The sequence below is a fragment of the Atractosteus spatula genome, chromosome 2, assembly GCF_055471065.1.
Source record: "Atractosteus spatula isolate fAtrSpa1 chromosome 2, fAtrSpa1.hap1, whole genome shotgun sequence".
Lineage (NCBI taxonomy): Eukaryota > Metazoa > Chordata > Actinopteri > Semionotiformes > Lepisosteidae > Atractosteus > Atractosteus spatula.
Genome location: NC_142707.1, coordinates 17234884 through 17257952, shown reverse-complemented (window position 1 = coordinate 17257952; position 23069 = coordinate 17234884). Strand labels below are relative to the sequence as shown.

The following is a 23069-nucleotide window of genomic DNA, read 5'->3' as shown; positions in this document are numbered from 1 at the left end:
CGCTGGTACAGAGGGTGATGAGCTGGTGGTTCCTGAGACGTCAGACAACAGCAGGAAGCAGATGGTGCGAAACATCAACAACAAGAGGCGGTTCTCCTTCAGAGTGCCGGAGGAGGAACGAATGCAGCAGAGGAGGTAGGACTGTTCAGCCACAGCTGCAATGCCAGTTCTTTTTATTTTTTAAGCTTTTTTTTAGCCCCTAAGCCTTTACTGTAGCTGTGGCTCCAGATATGGAAGAAAAACTGCAGATTGAAATCATTTGAGAGGCTTTGAAAAATTGCCAAGATGAAGTTTTATTTTATTTTTTATCTGTCTAGCTCGTAGTAGTGGGCAGAAGGTTTTATGTTTACACGGTTTTATGTTTACTATTCTATCCCACACACCCCTTTTTAACACAACAGGTCTGGAATGAAAACAAATATTGTCAGTTGTTAAAACGATACATTAAAAAGTTAACGGGAGGTAGGAATTGATGCTTCATTTATTTAAGAATTGAACTTGTTTTAACGTGTCTAAATACAAACTTGGGAGATTATTGTTCTACTGTTTCATGTTCATATAATCACTTTAGTTATAGACATATTTTTTTAAATCCAATTCACCCTCATCTCCTTCAGTATTCTGTTGTTCTCTTTGTCTGATCCTTTCCAGCAGTACATCAGGACTACTTCATAATTGTTCTGGGACAGTTGAAACATTTGATCATGTATTTAGTTATGGCATATTCATCCCTTGAGTCAAAGACAATATGGTCTAAAAAATATATCTTACTTAGAATGATTAGTGGATTATCACAATCACAGCTTATAAAAATAAAAAGGAAATTAAGTGTTAGAAGATTATTTTACATGATGTAAAAACATTACCTGGCTACCTAGTGTTAAGTATAAATATTTACAATACAAACATATATTTATAAAAATATATTTCACAAAAATGTTTAAAGCATTAAATATTAAATATTTTCATGTTAGTTTTATTGTCGAATATTCTTATATTAGTACCCAGATCACCAGAATTGTAGAACAGGACTTAAGAATTTTAATATATGCAAGTGTAAATGTCAAAATTTCACTGTGTTAGAAACTGAGAGACATTAAGAGCATATTTGTATACATGTGCTTGTTGGACAGGACTGCAGTCCTCCTGCATTTCAGACATGAAACTGGTCAGAATTTATAAATAAAACCTGTGAAATATTGTTTCCAGCTGTCAGCTGAGGGTATTGAATGAAGTGCTGTCATAACATGCTGTTTTAATCAGATCGCCTAAACTGCTTGCTTTAAAATCACAAGTTGTGTCTACTGGAAAACCTGTTCTGTTTTTTAAAATCAAAACATAGTTCAGGTTCTCGTATGCAACTGTGCAGCACAAAATCCATGTAGGGGTAAAAATCAAGGAGCAGAAAATATAACATGCTCCAATACACTATAACAGTTTTAAAAGTCAGATGATGCTTTAAATCTAGTCGGAGTAAAGTATAGTTATTGATTTTTACACACATTTCTGTCATACAACAACAATGTAGTGGGTAAAAGAAACATTGTATATTTATATGTAAAAAACATTCTTACCATGAATAATATGTTGTATTATAGATAGATTAACGTTATGAAATGTGCTACACAAATAATCATTTTTTGATTGGTAATGTGTTTAAAAGTACAAAAATGTATTAAAAGTACAAAAACAAATAATGTCTATAACAAAGTTTGCACTAAAGACCCCAGCCAGCAGAACTGAATGCCAGTGCACTTCATTCTATAAGTTGTGTTTAGATGTTTGAGACCCATGTTTAGCCCAATTATAACTTGGTTTCTGATTTTGATACATTTGCTTGTATTGACTGTTCTTTTTGGTAAATTATAATTATATTTTTTGAATGATTTTTGTTTCTTATTCAGCATGGTTTTATAAAGGTTCGTGATGACATCATGCAGTATTTTTCTAAAAAGGCCACCCTCACCTTCCAGTTGAAATTGGTGACTAATTCTAAATTAAAATGAAGCTCCTGGTGTGGTTGAGGATGTTATCATTTTGAAATGCACCAGAATCCATCAGATTCTTCACAGATGAAATAACATGATAATACTGAAATTACAGAGTTCTTAAGCTGAAGTGTGATTTTCACCTGTTTTGTAAACGATTTAGTGTTGAATAAAGCAAACAAGAAAGTCGACTGCCTGGATGGATCAAAAGTACTTGTTATTAGTGGTACCTCCCTTACCTACCACTAGAGATCTCCACTGTATTAACCAAACGTTACATTATGATGTAACTCCTCATCTGCACCATAACTCCCACCTCATTTCTTGCCACTTGCGTACATTGCCTCCTATAATTGCTTGGAATGTTAGGCATTGTAATACATGCTACACAAGTATTGAGATATGCAAATAATTTTGTCATGTCATTTACCGAACCTCTTTATACCATATGGTGTTGCGGGAAGCCTACCCGGCAAGCAGTGAGCACAAGGCAGGGTACACCCTGGACAGGGCGCCAGTCCATCACGGGGCAAGTGCAAGCCAATGACACATGGGGACAATTTGGAGGCCACGGTAAAGGCCGAGGAGGGGTGGAATTTGGCCCGGACACCTTGATAACTCCCTACTCTTATTGAGAAATGCCCAGGGGGTTCTTTAATGACCACTGAGAGTCAGGACCTCAGTTTAACATCTCATCCAAAAGACAGCGCCCACTACAGTGTAGTGTCCCCGCCACTATACTGGGGCATTAGGACCCACACAGACAGCTGGTCCCACTAACACCACTTCCAGCAGCAACCGTAGCTTCCCAGGAGGTCTCCCATCCAGGTACTGACCAGGCTCACCCCTGCTTAGCTTCAGTGGGTAGCCACTTGAGAGCTGCAAGGTGATATGGCTGCTGGCGCAAATCATTTTACATGCCATAATTTGTTCAGATCTTTATTCCTGCTTTTTTCTGTTATGGTAAATACTTAATTTTAAACAGATATATTGTTCTGCATGATTAGAGTGATGAACTCTAATAATTCATTTCTCATGAAAAAAGCATGACTGAAGAACCCTGCTCTTAAGAATTTTGTTTTTAATGAACTCATAAGTCAATGAAAGTAAAAATTATGACCCTTTTTATTTTGAAGTAGAAAAAATATTGGGCAACTGCCAGCTGTATCTTTTTTTGTGAAGAATAGGTTCATAAAACACCTGTGAACATTGTTAGCCTGTCTTGCTTTGACAGCAATCTTTGATGTCTGTGGTGAAAGTGAAAACCAAACAATTTTCAATAAAAGAAAATCAGGCAATAATGAAGCTTAAAGAAAAAAGAAACTTCAGAACCTTAAAACAGATTTTGGGCGCACCAAAATGCATTTCCTAGTTTGAGCTATTTTAGTTATGATACATAATTGCCTGCAGGACTAGGATATGAATAAAATATTAAGTTTTAAATTGCCTCTGCCCTATAGAATGTCACAGTGCTTTTTCAGCTATATCACTGTAAGAATTGTGTTGTTCTTTATCAGTAATAATGATTTAATTTGTGGCCAAGAAGAAGTTATTTTCAGCAGACAGTGTTACAATGTTGCTGTCTGGAATATATAATAATAATAATAATAATAATAATAAAAATAATTACACTTTTATTGTCAAAAGAACCCAAAACACTTTGCAAACAGGAGGAGGCCCACTCTATCCACTGCTGGAGTATAGTACAGCACCTAACTGGGTGATGTGTGGAGGCCATTATGTGGCAGTGGTCTCACAACACATGAATTAATTCACATTCATTCATTCACAATCATAATTCAGGGTATTATCGTTCAGCAGGCCAAATCTCAAAGTGGAATTTATTTACGAAACCTGTGTCCCCACTTCCCCACCTCTTCTCTTTCAACATTGCCTTGGGATTTTAATGACCAAGTAGTCAGCCACGTATCATCCAAAAGACAGTATCTCTCCTACACCAAAATGTCTGTTGATGTCAGTAGAGATGCATTGGATAGGAAATTTTGGTTTAGTGAAAACAGTGCCACCTACTGCTTCATCAAGACCACTTACAACACAAATCTTGGTTTTTCTTAGAGGTCTGCCATCCCAATACTTCCCAGTCACTGCCTAGTTTAGCTTCCGACGACTAACAAAATCAGGCTTGAAGGTGGAAACACTTCTGTCTTTAAAACTGGAAGAGAAAGCACTGAAATACTTATCAGTGTCATTCAATTGTAATGTTTAATATTCCAATATAATGTATTAATAATACATGTATAACATATTCTTGTTGATTTAACCACTGTGTTGTATTACCCAAAACATGACATTAATTTGGAGTTCAGATTTTTGAAAATGTAACTCATACAATAGTTCTGCTGTCATTTTTTAAGACTTTTTGTTAATGACGTCATTGATTTATTTGGTTTGTCTTGTGTGCAGAGAAATGCTGAGAGACCCAGAGATGAGAAATAAACTCATTTCCAACCCAACGAATTTTAACCACGTTGTACACATGGGGCCTGGGGATGGCATCCAGATATTGAAAGATCTGCCCATGGTAAGGGAGTGCTAACCAGTGTCTCTTGCTTTATTTCTGTGAATAAAGCAAGTCCTCCTACGCTTCACTGTCACAACTCCTGTGTTGCCTTTCATTTTCACAAGAAACCATATCCATTACAAAACTTTTTGTTTTTCTTCTGTTCTTGTTAGTGCACATTCTTAAGGACAATTAGGGACACAAAGATGTAATCAGAAAAAGCTTTTTTGAAGCTTTACAACATCATGTTTCATCCATGTTTTGAGCTTTGTTTCCCACACATTTCTATATCAGTCCTATAGTGAAGAATATTTCCTGAATTTGTGTTAATATATGACTTGGCTTATTTGGAGTATTCTAAAAAATGTTTGTTTTATTTTCTATAAGTGTTATGTTAGTTTAACATACTTGCTTTGTAGTGTAGTTTATAAAGAAATTAAAAACCTGGTCATATTCTTCAGAGGCAACTTTGTGGTCAGATACGCAGTCTATATCACTGATATCTAATAACATTTAATTTTCAAATGTTTTTTTGTCCCTAGCATTCATTTTGCACCTGTAAATTTCTGTTTTTTAAGCTGTGTGGTGCAACATCTATGCTCACACATAGCCCCATGCCTAAGAGCTGTCATATCCTTCAGTCTAGTCTATCCCAAAACTAGCAATTGGGCTGCCCTGTGTTTTCCATTTTATGTTTCTGATTAGTTCGTCATTACCTAGGCTAATTCAACCTTAATTGAACTAAGTTTGCTTCACCTCAGTCCTTTGTTTTAGAAATACCATGTAGTTATACAGCTGCCAAGAAACTCAACAAACAGAAATCACTTTCTCATGAAATGCAGCCACCAAGTGAGAATTGTACTGTAGGAAGTATTATTATCATAATTTAATTGTAGGTATTAATTCTATAGTTTTCATTGCAGTGCTACAGTTCCAGGAATGCTCATACAAGTACTCAATATTAAATAATTCTTATTTGTAACTTTTCCTCATTTTTTAAAAGTTGAAAACTTTTACATAGGATTAAGCCAACAAAAGTTTAAGGAGTTAAGTTGAGGTTTCAGTTGAAACAAAATTGGTTCACATAAAAGAAATTCAGATTAAATCTAATAAAAAAACCTACAGTTGTTTTTTCATTTTAAAATTTTGTTTGGTTCCAAAATGCAGCCTAGCAGTAAATGTTTTTATAAATATGCCATCTTTATAAAAAATAGACTTGCTGTTATGAAAGAGTGTAGGCAGTTTTCTTTCACCTAAAGGCAGGAATGAAAACATCTGTGTGAATGATACAGAAATGTGAAATAGCGCATTGATTTGTTTTTTCCACTGTATGTTCATTATGAATGTCTAAAAGCTCACTCCCCCACCATCCTGCCTGCCCCCTCCTCCATCCTGACTGTCTTCTCTGGGTTCCTCTGGTAGCCAGGTACTCCTCAGCCATCCCCTTCTCCACACCTGCGACTGATCTCCACCCCCACCAACTTTGAGCACGTCTATCACATGACTGTCCATTCCGCAGAAAATTTCCTCTCTCACGATTCCATAAACCTTTCCTACTCTCCATCGCTACGCTCTGTCCCTGGGACTCCATGCTCCATTTTGTCACGGGTATGGCCTGCTGTGTGCTGTGCCTGTGGCTGCCCACTGAGCAAGTTTGTGTGCCTCGTTCCTCTGTGTGTATGTGACGTCTTGTATTAAACTAACAGAAAACCCAATGGCACAGTACACCAGATTTCAGTTTTCACAAACTTTAGTCTTGGATAGTGTATTTACATTGACACCTGATCAATTAGGGTCATAAAAGGTTAGAAAAGCTATTTCATTTTTTTCCTTTTAGTTAGTGCTAATTTCTTTTTAGTCAAAAACCTCATTTGGCTCTTTTATGAAGGGTCTCAGGAAGCCTGTCAGAGTAGCATGATTTTACTTTCTCCACAGATATTTTTTTTAATGTCACCTATTTCTAATCCAAGATAGACATGCTCTTAATTTCTGTTTGTTATGCCTGAGTCTTCATTTCACTGTGGAGTCAGGTACAGTCAATCAATTGCCAGTCTCTGCCCCTTCTAATTCTAAAGAGATTCTGTCTCTTGAATTTGTCTGTATATGACATACCTTTGAGACCAGAAATTAATCTGGTGACTCTTTTTAAAATTTCTCTGTGGCTGTAGGGTTATAAGTCTTCACTGCTTTGTTTCATTTTAAGTATAAATGAAATGTAAATAAGAGGTGAAAATATAACATTTTATGAGCTGGAATATCATAGTCTGTTGCCAACAAATAGTTTGAGAATATATATATATAATAATTGTTTTGCAATTGTGTGCATAAATGTGCTCACTTTCATAGTGTTGCACACTCACAAACTGAGCAACAAGCAGAAGGTAAAACAAGTTTAAGGCAATTGATCATTAAAATGGAGTGTAGGATTCAAGATAAAACTGACACAAATTATTTTTTCTATTTATTGAATCACAAGTTATTATAATGTTTGCATTCATATACTAGTAAGAAGTGAATTACCTAGGATGTCACACACTTTCACAACCCAAGGGTCAGAGCCCAAACTAATTAGTGTTTCATATCACTCATGGGATAAGCCACCGAAGCAACTACAGACAAAACAGTCAAGCAGGCTTCAGCACTTGAGCACTTGACTATAGTATGGCTTCGAATATATTTAATTAACTCCAAAAAAAAACTACTGTGTAAAATCTATCCAAGTGTGTTTTTTGAAGTGTGATATGTCTAGTGTCTCACTGTACCATAGAAACAAATGCTTGGCATGCTTTGTCTTTTTGCATCGGCACTGCCACCTGCACCATTTATGCTCCTGTCTTCTTTACCATGGCTTGCAGTTCTGTAGTGTCTGGAAATTTTAACAAACTCTTAATTTCTATACTCTTCTCTCTGCAAAGTGCAGTCTCTATGAGTCTATGATAACTCTTTTTGAATTTGTTTTGTTTTGATTAATCAATCAATTCCCACTTTCTTCGTGGTTCAATGAAATAAAAAAATTGCTATGTACAAGAACACAATCCATGAAATTAAAATAACTTATTATTATGTACTGAAAGGAGTTGATACAATATAACTTTTATAAAAGCCTAAGCTCTGTTGGATTATTCAGAAATGGTCATCTTTAATTTGCTGCCCTTAATTTCTTATTTTATGGTGTTTACTGTGACCAGACCTTCCAGTCTTTAAACCTAAACAGTAATATGTTTTTTTTTTCAGAAGTGTTTTGTGCCATAAAAAATTTTGGTTGTCACAAGTCCTGTATAGAGACAAAACCTGGTAGCTCAGCTGGTTATAGCTAATAACAACAAGATATGATCACATTCATGATGTGATATGAGATTGATCACATGGGTCCTAAACTGAAAGTGTTCTTGTATTACATTTCCATGCTATCAAAATTGCAATATGGGGCCCCTTGGCAGTCATCACTAATAAAGTGACAGATGGAAGTCATAAATGCACACATTATACAGTATTTGGTCTTTAGTTATCATGGAGAGAGAGATGAAAATAATACATAATTTGTTTAGAACAGCTAAATAAAAGTAAGTTTTAGTAAATGGAATGATATATTTGTATAATTATTGTCTTATTATGTATTATTTCATCTTCAACATATGTACAGCAGAAAACAATTTAAATTAAAAACACAGGAAAAAATAAAACTTTTAAATGTCCCTGTAGTGGACATTTGAGGCAAGAAAAAAGCTAAAATCTATTCAGAGGTCTTTTTTTCAGAAAGCTTCCAGCGACAATGAATAAAAAAAATGCCTGGGGTTAAATACATTTAGGTCTGACTAGCAAACAGGACATTATCCTGCTAAAACAATATACAGGTCAGTTGCTTTAAACACTAAAGTATTTTTTGAATTCCCCCCTAAGCTTTCTATGGATTTAAGGGTGATGCATAAAGTAGATAGGCTGGCTGAAGATGATTCTGTAGTTAAAAGAAAAGTGTAAAAAAGCCTAAAGGTTTTTTTATGCAGCGGGCTGCTTGGATCCTGTAGACGAAAGCAAAAACGCTAATAGAAAGTATGATAACCTTTTATTATAAGCAACTGTATATGTATAGTTCTGCAAGTGGTTGTAATTTTTTTTAAATTTCATGTAATAGTCATGCAATTGCATTATTTCCTGTTTTATTTTACATTAATGCATTCTCTTTGTCTTGTTAACGCTATTTGTCTTTTAATTTACAGCATCTGAACTCAGCTGACCCTCATACTTATTTATTTTTGTATATGTACATCTCATGAGGCTCTAATGAGGCTTCTGCATAATTGACAACAATTTGTCTAAATGTCTGGTTTGTGAATGAAAACCCTTGAATTCTCTGTAAAAATGTGTTGCATATGGAAGGAATTTCTGCCGTTCAACTACTAGCTCAAAGACATTTGAACGTTCACTTTGTTGAATAGAAAATGCATTTCTGTAGTAGTATTTAAGCTTTAGACATTATAAATTGGGAATTAATAATAAATTGAAAGGCAAATGTGGTAGGTGCTCTATTATTAGTCAATGAATTGTTTTGAAGTGCTTGTAGAGAATAAACCAAGAGCTCCTTAATCTCTCAAACTAGGCTTTTTTAACAGTGGAAAATATCATTGGAACTGTTCAAATATTCAGTAAAATATTTGATATCATTTAAATAAAACACTGTGGGTAGTTTACCGGTCTGGAAATTGTTTTCCCTTTCTTAATCTGTTACTATTTATGACTAATGTTAATCTGGTCTTTTCTCTCATTTTTTTTTTATTCTCGCTTGCTTCCCCCATGGTGTCTGATCCCTAGAACGTCCGTCCTCAGGAGAGCCGCACAATGTTCAGCGGGTCTGTGAGCATCCCTTCCATCACTAAGTCACGTACTGAGCCAGGCCGTTCGATGAGCGCGAGCAGTGGACTTGGCACAAGTGAGTGTGTCTTTTCTTAGAGCAGAGCGTTTCTGTGAGTGAATGAGTGTGAGTCACTGGCCTGCTGCATATGAACAGGAATAAATGTTGAATCGGAAACACTTCACTTTTTAAATTCTGGCAGTTATTTTTAGTTGGTAAGGACACACTACTTAAAATTTGAAGCAATGAAAAGTTTTGTTTTTGTTGTTTTAATTTTTACAACCCTTCTAATAAACTGAGTTCAAAGAAACTAAGCCATTATACATTAGATATTTCTACAATATATAATTGCAGTCAGGTGAACTAACTGCATTACATCTGAGACCGGTGGAGTCACAATAAACTGTGCAATACATAAAATGTTACTGTGTTTTTTCACTTGGAAATATAAATTGTTTTGTATTTTGTTCCCACCTAGTTTGGAATCGCCTGTTATTCATAACTCAATATATTGACCTCATGCCCATATGTTACAGGGAGAATGAGGACCTATTTAAAGATAAATGATCAAGATAAATGACCAAGCATATCTCTCAGGGCCATTCAATTTTTGATAGACTGCAGACAGTACAGAAGCATACAGAAGAGTTGTTCATTAGTTTAGCAATACATCTTTCTTCACTGACAAAACTGCAACACACGCGGGTGCCCAGCAGATCAGAGTTGCCCTTGTTATAACTAAAGCTACAGTAAGAGCGCCAACCTAATTAATATTCATCCAGCCTCTGTGGCACTTATACAGTTGTACGGCACCACTTTGGGGAATTCCAGTCACAGCTAATGACATGGCCTAGGTTCGGACCATTATCATATATCATCTGTATTATTCATTAAAAATTAAATGCAGTGGCAGACATGCTTCTCTGTCACACGTCCATAGTTTTTTTTTCCTCATCAGGGACTCCCTCAACCTGCCATATACTCTGGATATTGCCATATAATTGTAGTTAATGTAGTAAAAAAATTCTGTCATCAGTGTATTCCTAATTAGTTTTGCTATGTGTTAAAGGTCATGAGATTGTTTAGTTCCTTTACTTTCCTATGTGTGCTTTAATAAAACAACCTTAACATGTTGTTACCTTATTTATGTTGTAATGCACACAGGAGTCAAATTGGAGATTGTGGTACTGCAGATATGCATCAGATATGCAGAAATGCTATTGTTATTATTCTGTTTTTTTGCTTCTGCCAATATTCTGCTGTAATATTCAAATACATTTCATATCCAAACCTATTGGCAAAACCTCCTGTAATCTGGCAGGATTGTAAAGACCTGTGCAAAGTTGTGTCAGAGAGAACATTATACTAGGATGTCGTGGTTTGGCAGCCAGATTTGATTTTTGAAAACATTTAGAGGAATTTTGAGTATTTCTGAGAACATTGGAAGTTGGAGGGTTCTTGGAAGCTATTTCCATCATAAAATTATGTTTGTGACAATGTGATTGGTGACATGATTTAATGGATTTGGCAAAAAAACACATCTCCTAAAGTTGAAACTTGATAGACGTAAAGTAGGTTGTGTTCTCTCATAAAATAAAAACTTATGACATTTAAAACTGTTAAGATCAAAATGTTCTTTAAACTTGCCTGCCAAAAACCAAACAAATTTGAAGATGTGGTAATTTGAATATGTTTCATTGTGTCTTGGTGGTGGACTCATGAAATGTCTTGCAGTCTCAGCTCAGCGTGGATGTAATGAGATTGTTGAACTGAAACTAATTGGTTACATAGTAAGGCTCCCTTAAGCACGTTTTCAAGACATTTCTTCTCAATCCTTTTTTCTCCAAGAATTTCAAAAATCTTCTTTGAACCCAGTGAATGTATAGATCTGATCCTTGGTGCACAATAATGCCCCATGTCCAAGATTTAGACTTGCTCATGACAGGTGAATTGATAACATGACTTAACTGTCATATTGGATTTGTCCATTAATTTGAATAAACATTTCTCTGAATCTGTTTGCACTATTTGAATTGATCCTGGCATATAGAGATCACTATCACAATCACAAATTGCTACAAAAACTCTGCAGCTGTGAGGCAATCAAATTTCATTTGGCATTAATATACATATCTTGTACTACAACATTTATATGTAGTATAACATTTGTGTTTCTCATAATTGCAGAGGAAAAGTAGCCTGTGGAAATAATTGCCCATTATTAAATAAAGCTTGGTCACATGATTTGGCAAACATATACAATCTTTAAAGGAACAAGTAATAGGTTTATTCCATGCTGAAAAAAAGAAGAAAGAGAACACTTCTCTTCTTCTCTTCTTCTCTTCTTCTTCTTTTTTTCAGCATGGAATAAACCTATTACTTGTTCCTTTGCAGCCTACGCATGCTGACGCAGCTACCCACCTGAACTACTACCATATACAATCTTTGACCTTTCTTTTTCAACAATTAGTTTATAGCCGTATAATTGACCTTAAAGCTCCATTATGAGAGCAGACAGAAGTAATGGTTACTAAACGATACAAATAGGAATGCACATAAACTGACTTCATGGAAACAGAAGTTTCATACGGGTTGACTAAACCTTTGTATGATTAAGTTATCTCCCAAATCCACGAAAAGGGGAAAAGATGCATTCCACTTTGATAGAGCTCATATAGGAAACCCTGTAGTATGTGATCTGTTAAACAAATGTCCTGCTTCATGACCTTTAACCTCTTTTAATGGTCAAATGCAAGACTATGTTATAGCAAAAAAGAGATATATTGACTAGGCCACCAATAACTTGTGATTGCAGCTATATAGATATTATGAGACTGGCTGTCTGACCTTTGTGAATGTTGTCCTGTAGGATCCACTGCACAGAATGGCAGCGCTCTGAGGAGGGAGTTCTCAGGAGGGAGCTATGGGTCAAAACGACAGCCCATGACATCACCGTCTGATGGGTCTCTGTCCTCAGGGGGAATGGATGGAGGAGGCGATGCGCCCATTTCACAATTTGAAAGAGAGGTAATGAGACGCCATATTAAAACTGTAACTGTGCTCAGAAAGAATTTGTCTAAAAGTCAGATATTACCACAAAGGATCTCAACTATGAACTCGGCTACAGTCTTGACTAAAATGTCATACATATTTTCACAAGCACAAAATTAAACACTTTGACTTAAGTAGTTAAACATGTTTAATAGTTCTGTACTAGAACCTTTTAATTTTTAAAATTTTTTGCTCTGGGGTAAAAGGCTTTAAAAATTGCCCCCCTATTATTGACAGACACCTCATCTTCTTAATGTGGCATATTCTGCCTGCTGAGGCATGAGTCACTGGTATACTTCTTATCATTTTAAAGCTCTAACCTTTCTTCAAATGTTGTTTGGAAATGTCTTGCAAAGCACACAGGACTTAGGTTCATGCAGGTCATTTCTGTTCCTTAGCAACACACCCTATTCATGCTATAGCCATAGACTGAATACTGAAGAAAAAGGTTTCTGTTCTTTGATATGCATATTCTAAGTGAATTTGTGGCTAGTATTGCTTGATTAGTTCTATGTCATTCACAATTTATTCTCATTACACAACTTTCTGTCACTGTTTGAGAGTACAATGCATATGTGTTGATTTGGCTGTGTTCCCTATATCTGACAGCTCATAAAATGTGGATATGTAAACAATGCAAGGAGACTGATATATATTTTTTTGTTTAACATATTTTAAAAAGATTTAAACATTTTAAGTGGTTATTTAACAAACTGTGTAAGATCCTTCATCTGGGTCGTATGGATATGAGGGATCCCCACACATAAACCATGTATTGTAGATCTTTCCAATTTCTTGTTTCCCAGAAGGTTAGTATAACCTTTTCACTGGCAGGGCCATGGCCTGTCTACTCCTGTTAATGCACATTACTATTCCCATCCTTGTACGGGTTGTGATTCATCCCAACAATAATATTTGTCCCAGTATCTCATGATCTGTGAAACAGGCAAAATGCTACATTTCTAGCTCATTCTCGGTAGAGCAAACTATCGAGTTCTAGCTCTAGAGTTATCTCTGTAGTAGTAACAGTCCCTTTCTTCTGACTTAATGTCTGTCAAGTATTATTGTACTCCTTTGGACAAACTAAGTCGTGAATCTAATCTTTCAGTTTTTGTTCAAGGCAAAATAAAACACTTTCTTTAAATCTCTGGGAAGTCTCCTTTAGGTCTCACCCCGGATTAATCTCTGATCCCATACTACCACAAAAATACTTTCTTTTCATTGTCCACTGCAAGACTAAAGCCTCCTAGGTCACGCATTTGCTTTTTCATCCTGCTGTTTTTTAAGAAACCTTTAATCATAAACATGATTTGCCTTCAGATGCTTCCTTGGTGTGAATTCACACATTTAACCTTCCCAGGCACGATGTTAGATTCAAAGATGCTTGAAAAATAATCCTCTGACTGTCCAGTCTAATATCAACAGCTTGAAAGTGCAAGTTGTCCAAAGCAGTACTGAATAACTGAGATTTTACAACTTTTAATACTATGAAATAATTGTATTTTTAGTTTCCTTGCACCCTTGGATAAACCCCAAGAATCAGTCACTTGAGTAAAGAAAAATATACTATAAGAGACGCATATGAGTAAATGACAATCTTGGTAACAAGAGTAAATATTATCTCAGGCATGCCACTTTCCTTTGGGGTGGTTGTATACTTGGCCCTAGATCAATAACCTACTAATATCTGTTACAAATATTACAATATTTGGAATCCTTAGCTAAAAAAAACTAATTTAAATCAATGTATTTGCAGCAGGTAAAAAACAAACAGCAGTATCAAAAAGCTGAAATATCAAACAGGAGGCGCTTAGGTCTTCTTGAGCTTCAATTCAAAACACAAACTCTAGTGTACTATGGCAGTAGGGAAGGGTGGTAGGGGTAGGGACTGGAGTGGATTGTTTCAACCCAATCAGCCAGATTCAGTGTTGGATGAGTTAAAGCTTCCTCCTTGGTCTTAATACTAGCACTGATGGGGTTTGCCAGGCAGCTGATAATACCTTTCCCTTTCCCACCTTTAAGCATCGTTGATTGCAAAGATCATGGTGACAAAGTGAACCTGAAAAAAAAAATAAATTCAATTGGGAAGTCATGTTATACAGTATCTGTATGAAACTATATATACCAGGCATTGTGAAATAAGAGCTTGTCAGATAATTTTTACAGCATAATTTCTCAATAAATCTAAATATTTTTATTGTCCCAATATTGACCAGTATTCACATGAGAAGTTGTTATTCTCCTGCAAGGGTGCATCATTAAGGCTGCTGTCTGAAGTCACTCAAAGCTGTCAGGGAAACCAGTTTGTTCAGTCTAATGTGCTGGGAGCTGCATGTTTCTCTAGGAGCTGCTGTTGACAGCTCTGCAGGATCCTGGTAGAGGAATGTAAACTGACATCACTTTAAGTTCTCAACTTGTATGAATTTACAACCTCATCGTGAAAAGAAAAAGCTTTTTTTTTTGCTAAAAGAGTGCCAGCAATGTGATAGACAGCTGAGCTAAGGGAGAAGGCAGTCTGCTCTCACACATTTTGTCCCCCCTCCCAAACTTTGAGATATGGATGCCGTTCTCAATCGTGGGAGCTGAGTGTAATTTTCCTCTCCAGTGGCAGGCTGTATCACCATCAGAGAAGACTCCTGATCTGAAAAGGGCTTTAAGGACCCTGCTTAGTAAAATTAAGGTAAACGCCAACACACACTCACCCCTTCCCCTATAAACTACCCTGCCTATTGAGGCATGAGAGGCAAAACAAAAAGTCAGTGCTTCACTGGGTCAGTAAGTCTATGGTCATTCCTCCTTGCACAGTTTGTTCAGATAATAAAACTGGAATGACAAAATTCGCCAGCATGAGCTGCATCCAGAATGACCAAGCTTTTGTTTCAAAGATGTTGCAAGGCCAGAAGGTGGGTGGGCAGACCAGATTAGTCATGGCAATGGCTCGTGTCATGCTTTGCATGTGAGCCTCAATGTGATTACTTCAGCAGCTTTCTGCAACCTTTTTCACTCTAGGATGTTACCAGTAGCCTTTCTGATTATCCATGTTTTCCTCCAGAGTTTCTTATACTCTCTTTTAAAGATTTGACTTGCATCTGTTGAAGACATGTTAATCTCAGTTACAACTGAAAGAAGTGTTAATGGTAAAATTGATTTTATTTTGTGGTTTGTTTCATGTTCCACTCAAGCTGGGTTTTTCTAAAGCTAAAGCCCCAGGCACACTTGGAATTACAGCAATAATGCTAAATCGTTTACAGAGTGGTCACAGTAGCTCAAAAAGAGCAGAGGTATCGCAAAACACGTCGATCAGAGTGTGTGCCTGCTCATTTCTATTTCCTCTAGAATGAGTGATGAAAAAAATTAGGCAGTACTTTTGTTGTGCTTATTCAACAGAATGTGTGAGAGAAGACAAAGTAGAAAATGTGAGTATATAAAGTGCAGTGCAGGGAAAAATGAGGGGAATTCAACAAGCTTATGTAGAAATTGTGTTCACACGAGGACAGGTTTTTTCAGTGCTTTAGGCTGTCAAAGTGATCCATTAGTGGAATTGGAAGGTGACCTTAAAAAGGAGGTGACCCATTTAAGGAGCAGTATGCCTCAGTTGAGTGAAATACAGCACTTCCTGTTTTAGTTATTATCCTGTTTCTATCTCTCAACAGTCAGATTCAATCCAAGAAGCATGATTCATACAGCAAGCTCGTTAGTCTCAGAAAAGGATCAATAGAATAAATATTCTGAATTATTAGAAATGCACATCTTACAAAATGTTTTATTCCTATTCTTATTTGATACTTTTAAACACCAAAAAACAACTTTTTTGGTCTCTTTTTGAATACATAAATGCCATTCATTAAGTATAAATGTGTAATATGTCAGTATCATACAGAGAGCAGGCCTCTTTGTGTCTGTCTTTTATAAGAAATGCTGACAAAGACATGGCATTAAGTGCAGTATTAAAGACTTAAATATTGATGAAGTTGATTATTCATCCTGATTTGGAACTCCATCTCATAAACGTCATGATTAGTACACCTATGTAAAATAAGAATGACATTTGAAGATTAATATTGTATTGGTTGAATTAAAACCATTGCATTTTGCTGTTGTTTTATCACTTGACCCTTAAAATTCACACACAAATTATTAAAGCAAAATTTCCAGACAGTTTATATGTATGTGTAATCCTTATTGAACTGAACAATTCTGCAACTGCACTACATTCTGCAGTGTATTCTGACAGGTGTGTGTAGCCAGGAATGTAACTCATGCCCAAATCCAGAGACATGCTTGGAAAATCCTGTTAAAAGCAAAGGTGTGCCATATCACCAAATGGTTTTTCCAGAGCCAAGGATACCACACTCAGGTAGAGAACTTCCATCTCAGTCCAGTATATAATTTGATGGATTTTTTGTTAATTAGGCCCCTACTCTGCTTCTGTTTTCATAAGACAGGCAGCAGTAGATTTTAAGAAGTGATTAGCTTCATGTTCTGCTGCCACTAGCTTATATGTTTTTGCTTAAAGGCAACTGAAGATATATTTGTACACCTCAAGGGACTGTCAAGGATCACTCTAAACCTGGTACCAAGAATTGATCTCTTTCAGCATTTGTTCCATCAATATGAAGCATGTTATGGGCTATTGTATATAAATAATATATATCTTAAGTATATATTATGTAATCTGAGATGTGCTGATTCAGCAATAGTCTTCTTGTGTGCAGCATCACAGCAGTGGAATTCACTGCCCAAATCCATTTGAGATTCTATGAGTGACAACACATTCAGTATTCCCCTTCAGCACTCTTTTCACTAAATCTTTTAATTTTTACTTTACTTTTACTCTTGGCTCCACTAAGTCAAGTTGCTGTGCAAATTTCCACTGTTTGTTTTTGTATTGTCTGGTATAGTATTATATGTATTGCTTTGAGTGTCGTGAAAATAACTCATAGATTATTATTTATAATCTATAGAATTATCATATAGAAGTGACCATCAATATTTATCTTATTTATTCTTATCTTTTTTTACATAGTGGCAGTTTCCTTGTGGTTTTACAGGATCCCATGAACTGTGGATCCAACTTCTGCAATTGTGCCTTTTCTGTGGTGTTTATGTCATTGGTGTATCACATCTATTGCTTCACTATCTGTGAATGTGTACCCAGTACAAAACCCCACTGACATTGTCGTCTGCAGGCTGTCAAGAACACACAGAATGATGGAATATTCATTCTGCATTCTAGCTACTAGAGAATGATATAACTGCCCACCAAATATAGTGATCAAGGGTACGTGTGTACTGCAGTCTTTCATACAGAAACCTCAGTCACTGTACCCATGCAAGTTTAAATTAAACTTTTTCCTGGTGCTAAAAAAACAGCGTATAAAAAAGCCTGTACTATGAGGGAGACATTCTAACTACCTCATTTCATGTCATGGAGAAAAATCAAGAACCCATACATAAAACATTGTTATGTAGGATTGGGAAGCTCTGGTCTGTGTTGGTTGTGTTTGCACTGCTAACATTAGCAACCAGTGACTTCTGGATCAGGATATAATTCATCACAGGCTTTATAATTTACAATTTTAATTAGTCTATGGAAATATAATTATATGAAATTGTAAAATACTAGCAATGTGACCTTTAAATGCTGAACTGAAATTGTACTGCAGCAAATTGTAGACTTAAATCGCAATCACAGGAATTGGTTCTTTCGTCAGAATGGCTAACCACACATAGACAAGGAATGGCTGAGAAAGCGATCCTTCACATGGCATGCAGGAGATAGTGGTATGATTTTGTATAAAAAAATAAATTGTAGTATAAACAGTAAGATAAAACAGTATGATGCTACATCCTGTTTCCTTTCAACTACACGTGCTATTGAGATTATTTCAGATTTTTTGTTGTTGTGAAATGGCTTGTGGTGCACAACATTTAACAGATTGTGAACATTCATGAACTTTCATGCCATTCTAGTTAATGATGACAGATATGTATAATTGTTTTTGTCTGCACTGCTGTGATATGTTTAAAATTGAATAATGTATGAGACCTGAAATTTCTGTGGCCTCTCAACTCATGGGACTTGTTAGATTCCAGCCTGTGGTACCTTCTATGTGGAGGCTGCATGTCCTCTCTCTGGTCATGTCTGTTTTTGCCAAATACTTTGGTTTGCTCCCATTGCTCAAAGACACATCGTCTAGGTTAATTAGCATCTATAAGTCAACCTGTTTGGATTGGAGTCCTGCCCTGAATAGGGCTAAGCAACAATATTATCAAGTGGAGTTCATACTTTTAAACAGACTCATATTCTTACCTTATTTATGGATACAGACAGTGTGATGCTTGAATCTGACACAAGGTTGTTTTTTCTTACTCCATCTCTCTCCACTATCCCTTCCAATAAATCTAATAACCATCATTTCCATCTGTCATGAGACCTAGTGTTATTAAAAAACTTTTCTCCCCAAATACAGGTCTCCAAACAATACAGCCCATTACAGATCTCACTCTTACAGTAGATTTGGTTTTCTTCTGGAAGTGTTCCTTATAAGATGTAAATAGTATTGAATGTCGGCAAGGTACTGTACTGTATATGCTGCAATGTAATACAGAAAGTCCTGAGACGAGGGTGCAAGTGTGATGTATATAGCACCACACTTATCATTCCATTAAATTAATAATAAGCTTATTAAATAACTGTGTGATGTATACATTCATTGGAACTGGATCCAATTTTTAAATTGTGACCGCTATAGTTTCAAGTGTGACCTGGGCTTTTAACTTCTTTGTCCACAAACAAAATGAGGAAAGGAGTTCCTTGCTTTTATAAAGGCTAATCTGATTGTAATGATAAAAATCTTCACGTTTAACACAGTTGCTACGCAAAATTGTATTCACATTAAAGACTTTTAGTCAGTTAAGGTGTTGCGCTCACATTTATGAGGTTGGTGTGTCCTCAGCTAAATGAAAAGTGGTGTACTATTCTGTTAAATTAATTTTTATGATTAACAGGTTCATCAGTTGTAATATGAGTGTCTTAAGCTTCAGCTGAATTCTTAAAGGAGAGAAGAAAAAGTTAATGGAAAGCGCAGAAAAAAACCCACATTTATCTGGAAAAAAAAACAGCTTCTAACTTTGCCATGCAGCATTTAGCTAGGTGACGTGCTTTCCAGGAGCAATGCTTGTTGCGCGATTTAGTGTTTGTGAAAAGACAAAAAAGGTTGTGTGTGTGTGTAACCCGCTGTCTTTCTTTCTCGCTGCAGGATTCAGATTCCCCCCGACACTCCACGGCCTCCAATAGCTCCAACCTGAGCAGCCCTCCCAGCCCGGCCTCGCCTCACAAAACCAAGTCCCTTTCCCTGGAGAGCACGGACCGCATGGGGTGGGAGACATGAGCCTTTGCCAAGCCTTCCGGAGAGACGAGACACTCGAGTTCACCCACCCCCCCCTCCGCCTCCCAGAGTCTCCACAACCACCTGCTCCACCCAGCACCACGCTCCCTGTCTGCAGCTACTGGCAGTGTCCAGCGGTGCAAACCACAGTAATCAAATACGCCCCAAAAGAGGAGGAAAGAAAAAACCCCTGGTGAAAGTGGGGTGAGGTGTGTGGCACCTGAACATCTTTCCACGCACGAACTCTGAATAACTACTGAACTCCATAACTGTTGTTGCCAATACAGCTTGTTCTCCATCATCTGTATTTGACTGGGATTAGTTGTTTAAAATGAGTGTTTAACAATTGCATATGTATATAAACACGTGTATAAGATTTATAGATAGGACTTCTGGTATTTATAGTAGAATCTTCTCTGTTAAGCTTAAGAAACTGAACCCTTCATTTTGCAGTTTTTTCTTGGAGATATGGTAAGCAGTGGGGGGGGGAGGCTCTAATTTTATTTGTTTTTTGCTGCTTTGTTGTGGTTTGTGGTTAATATCTTGTACATTTATGGTGGAAGAGAGAGATGTCTTTCAGTTTTAGCTGTTTGTGATGACAGGGGACTTATGGAAACACTTTCCATCCTTCCCTTCGTTGTCCTCTTTTCTGTTGCAAGTGCTGATGAGTGCAGTGATTTAAAAGCAAGCAGCACTTTACCCCCCAATAAAAATTGTAGTCGCTCAAGCTTTCAAAGAATTTATCGAGAAACGTATAGTGTATGTATTCAGACGATGACTGTGCCAGAGGTTGTTTTTTTTTTCATTCCACAGTGAAGTTCTTTGAGGTGACACCAGTTATTTTGGCACTTTAGTTTTCTGTCAAAATGTACGCCACAGCGTCCCATAACGCAGGCACTGGTTCCATCCATAATGAAGCAGGGCAGCTTCTTTTAAATTACAGAGGTCAACAGTCAAAAACGAATAAATTATGAGGTCTCCAATCTAATGTAAATAAAACCTAAGTAGAATATAATATATATATATATGATAAAAAGGTTGCAGTTGTAGAGTGAAAGGAGTGCATCAAGAAGAGTTTTTTGTTAATTATTATTCCTTTGGGCATATTCATGCACTGCTTTCCTCCAGTTGTTACTCTCATTTAATTGAGCTAGATTCTACAACAAGATGGATTCTGATTTCAGAAGGAGGGGTGGGTTAATACTCTGAGCTGTGCCTATGCACTGCTTGAAGAAAGGGGTTGAGTGACATTTTCTAAAGCTGTACATTTTTCAGAGTGGTTACTGCAGTTGTCCAGTACCATGTGGTACCGCTGCCTCAGTTCCCTCTTTGAAATGACAGCTTTGAAATGGAATTGAAGTGAATATTCACCATTTCCCTTCCAACCCACGTTCTTAGCTGTGCCACGCCTTTGACAAAAAGAACGTTCACTTCCATTGCTTACTGTGGTCCAGGTTTTCACAGCTGCAGCAATAATGCTCCACTTTCCAAAGATTTTTTTTGTTTAAACAACAGCCTTGGATTTCAGTGCACCCAGTCATTTTATTTTATTTTTTAATAAGCTGAATGTGTGCTTTAGCAGATCACCAAGAGCTATTTTACTAAAGAAAAACAAGTTTTCTCTTGTGATTATAGAATTCTCTATATATAAATATATATATAAAAAGTATATATAAAGTTGTTTATAGTTTTACTAGTCACAGAACCTTATGGTACTGTGTATTGGACTTCACGGTGTTAGCCGGTAGACTTTTTATTTTCCTGTTTTAGTATTTGGTGATTGCAGCAGATAAAAGTATAGAAAATGTACTCTATAACCACCGAGTGAAATGTTCAATTGTATTTAAATGATAATTCTTACCAGTGGTTGGGAGGAATAAAGAAGCAGGGTTGTGTTTGGGAGGGATGGGGAGGAGTGAGGTGGCTCACAGTGTTGTAGAGTCATAAGCATTTCTGTTGCATGTTGCAGAACTTTTGTATTGCAGTAGGTGACTGAAGATGGGATATCATTTCAATAAAACACTTTAAAAATATGAAAACCTAAATTCTTTAAATTCTGGTTCCATTCATGACAGGTATTTTGAAAGTTAGGGTAGAATCTGTCTCTGGTCAATAAAATGAAAGGACAGAGATTTTTTACATTACATTTTTACTTCCTTTTTCAGAGAATTAAAATACATGTCTCATTCAAAAATCTGACGGAATGTATTATTGTACAGGATTATATCATTCTATTGTTAACGAAGGTCTGAATGAAAATGTCAAAAATTGTTTTGAATCATTAACTGGCTACAGTTGTGTGGATAATGTGAACGTTTTTCTCGTATGTTTCTGTTTTGAAATGACACCTCTGAAGATTCCAGGAAAAAAACACCTGATGCCTTTCAGGCATCTATACACCTGAGTCAAATAAACCAGAACCATTCAGAATAAAATCTAAGCAATGAACTGACAGTTTGTTGAAACTTTTAAGCACTCCAGAGTTTTCTGTCAAGCAATGTCACAGAAAGGTGTTGGTTTGATGAGCAATGACCTTTTCCCTTTCAGTGCCTTGCAGACAAGCCCCTTCAGCATTCAAGGATGTGATGTAACATAGAACTGGAGTTTATCTGGTTTATGAAGTTAAGAAAAAGTAACAAAAAAAACTCTGTCTGGAATGTGCTGATGTAGAAGCCTGTGAAAGGGAAGTTGTTTTCTGACATTTGACACCTGCAAAACTTTTCAAATAACAACACACAGGATCACTCTAGAAATTTAGTTTTTTTTTTTACTTATAATGTTTTAAATTTGCATCTGGCTACTTTTCAGGTTATCAATTTGAAAAAAATATCCATAAATCACATTATGATGCACTTTGTTTTTTTATATTTTCATTTTATTGTGATTTAGACATTTCAGTGGTTTCTGCTTAATATATTAGAAATGTATTATTCTTACTTAATATTTCCATACCAACACATACTGTACATTGTCCACACAGATGATTATTCTAGTTAACTGTAATGTCTGTATTGACAGTGAGATCAGATTTGCCTTCAAGACCTTACAGAGCTCTGATGGTGGGATAAGAATTGAAGCTGGAATTCTAAAATAAGTTGGCATGGAAGTTTCATTATTGTGCACATAAAAACAGGAGTAAAAATGATGATTGAAGTAAAAGCTTTTACAAGTCATTACATTCTATCCTTGACAAATATATGTTAAAATGCACTTACAGGTAAAAATAAATATTCCTAAAGCTCTGTTTTGTTGATCACTGTTTGTTTTTG

At 36.2% G+C, this 23069-nt stretch overlaps 1 protein-coding gene across 5 annotated transcripts in view; it reads left to right on the top strand.

Annotated features, from left to right (window-relative positions):
• Positions 1 to 21831, top strand: part of LOC148839379 (serine/threonine-protein kinase MRCK alpha-like) — a 180921-nt gene extending 159090 nt beyond the window's left edge. For 2 of the 5 annotated variants that reach the window (XM_088934516.1, XM_088934508.1), the window contains 7 exons: positions 12 to 135; positions 4413 to 4530; positions 5932 to 6117; positions 9319 to 9436; positions 12228 to 12385; positions 15015 to 15089; positions 19672 to 19906. In XM_088934516.1, coding sequence (XP_088790642.1) covers positions 12 to 135; positions 4413 to 4530; positions 5932 to 6117; positions 9319 to 9436; positions 12228 to 12385; positions 15015 to 15089; positions 19672 to 19803 — 911 coding nt within the window. In that variant the 3' untranslated portion in view covers positions 19804 to 19906. Of the gene's footprint in view, positions 1 to 11; positions 136 to 4412; positions 4531 to 5931; positions 6118 to 9318; positions 9437 to 12227; positions 12386 to 15014; positions 15090 to 19671 lie in introns of all 5 variants that reach the window. The other 3 variants (XM_088934535.1, XM_088934525.1, XM_088934544.1) reach the window with 3 other exon arrangements.
• Positions 21832 to 23069: the final 1238 nt, after the last annotated feature.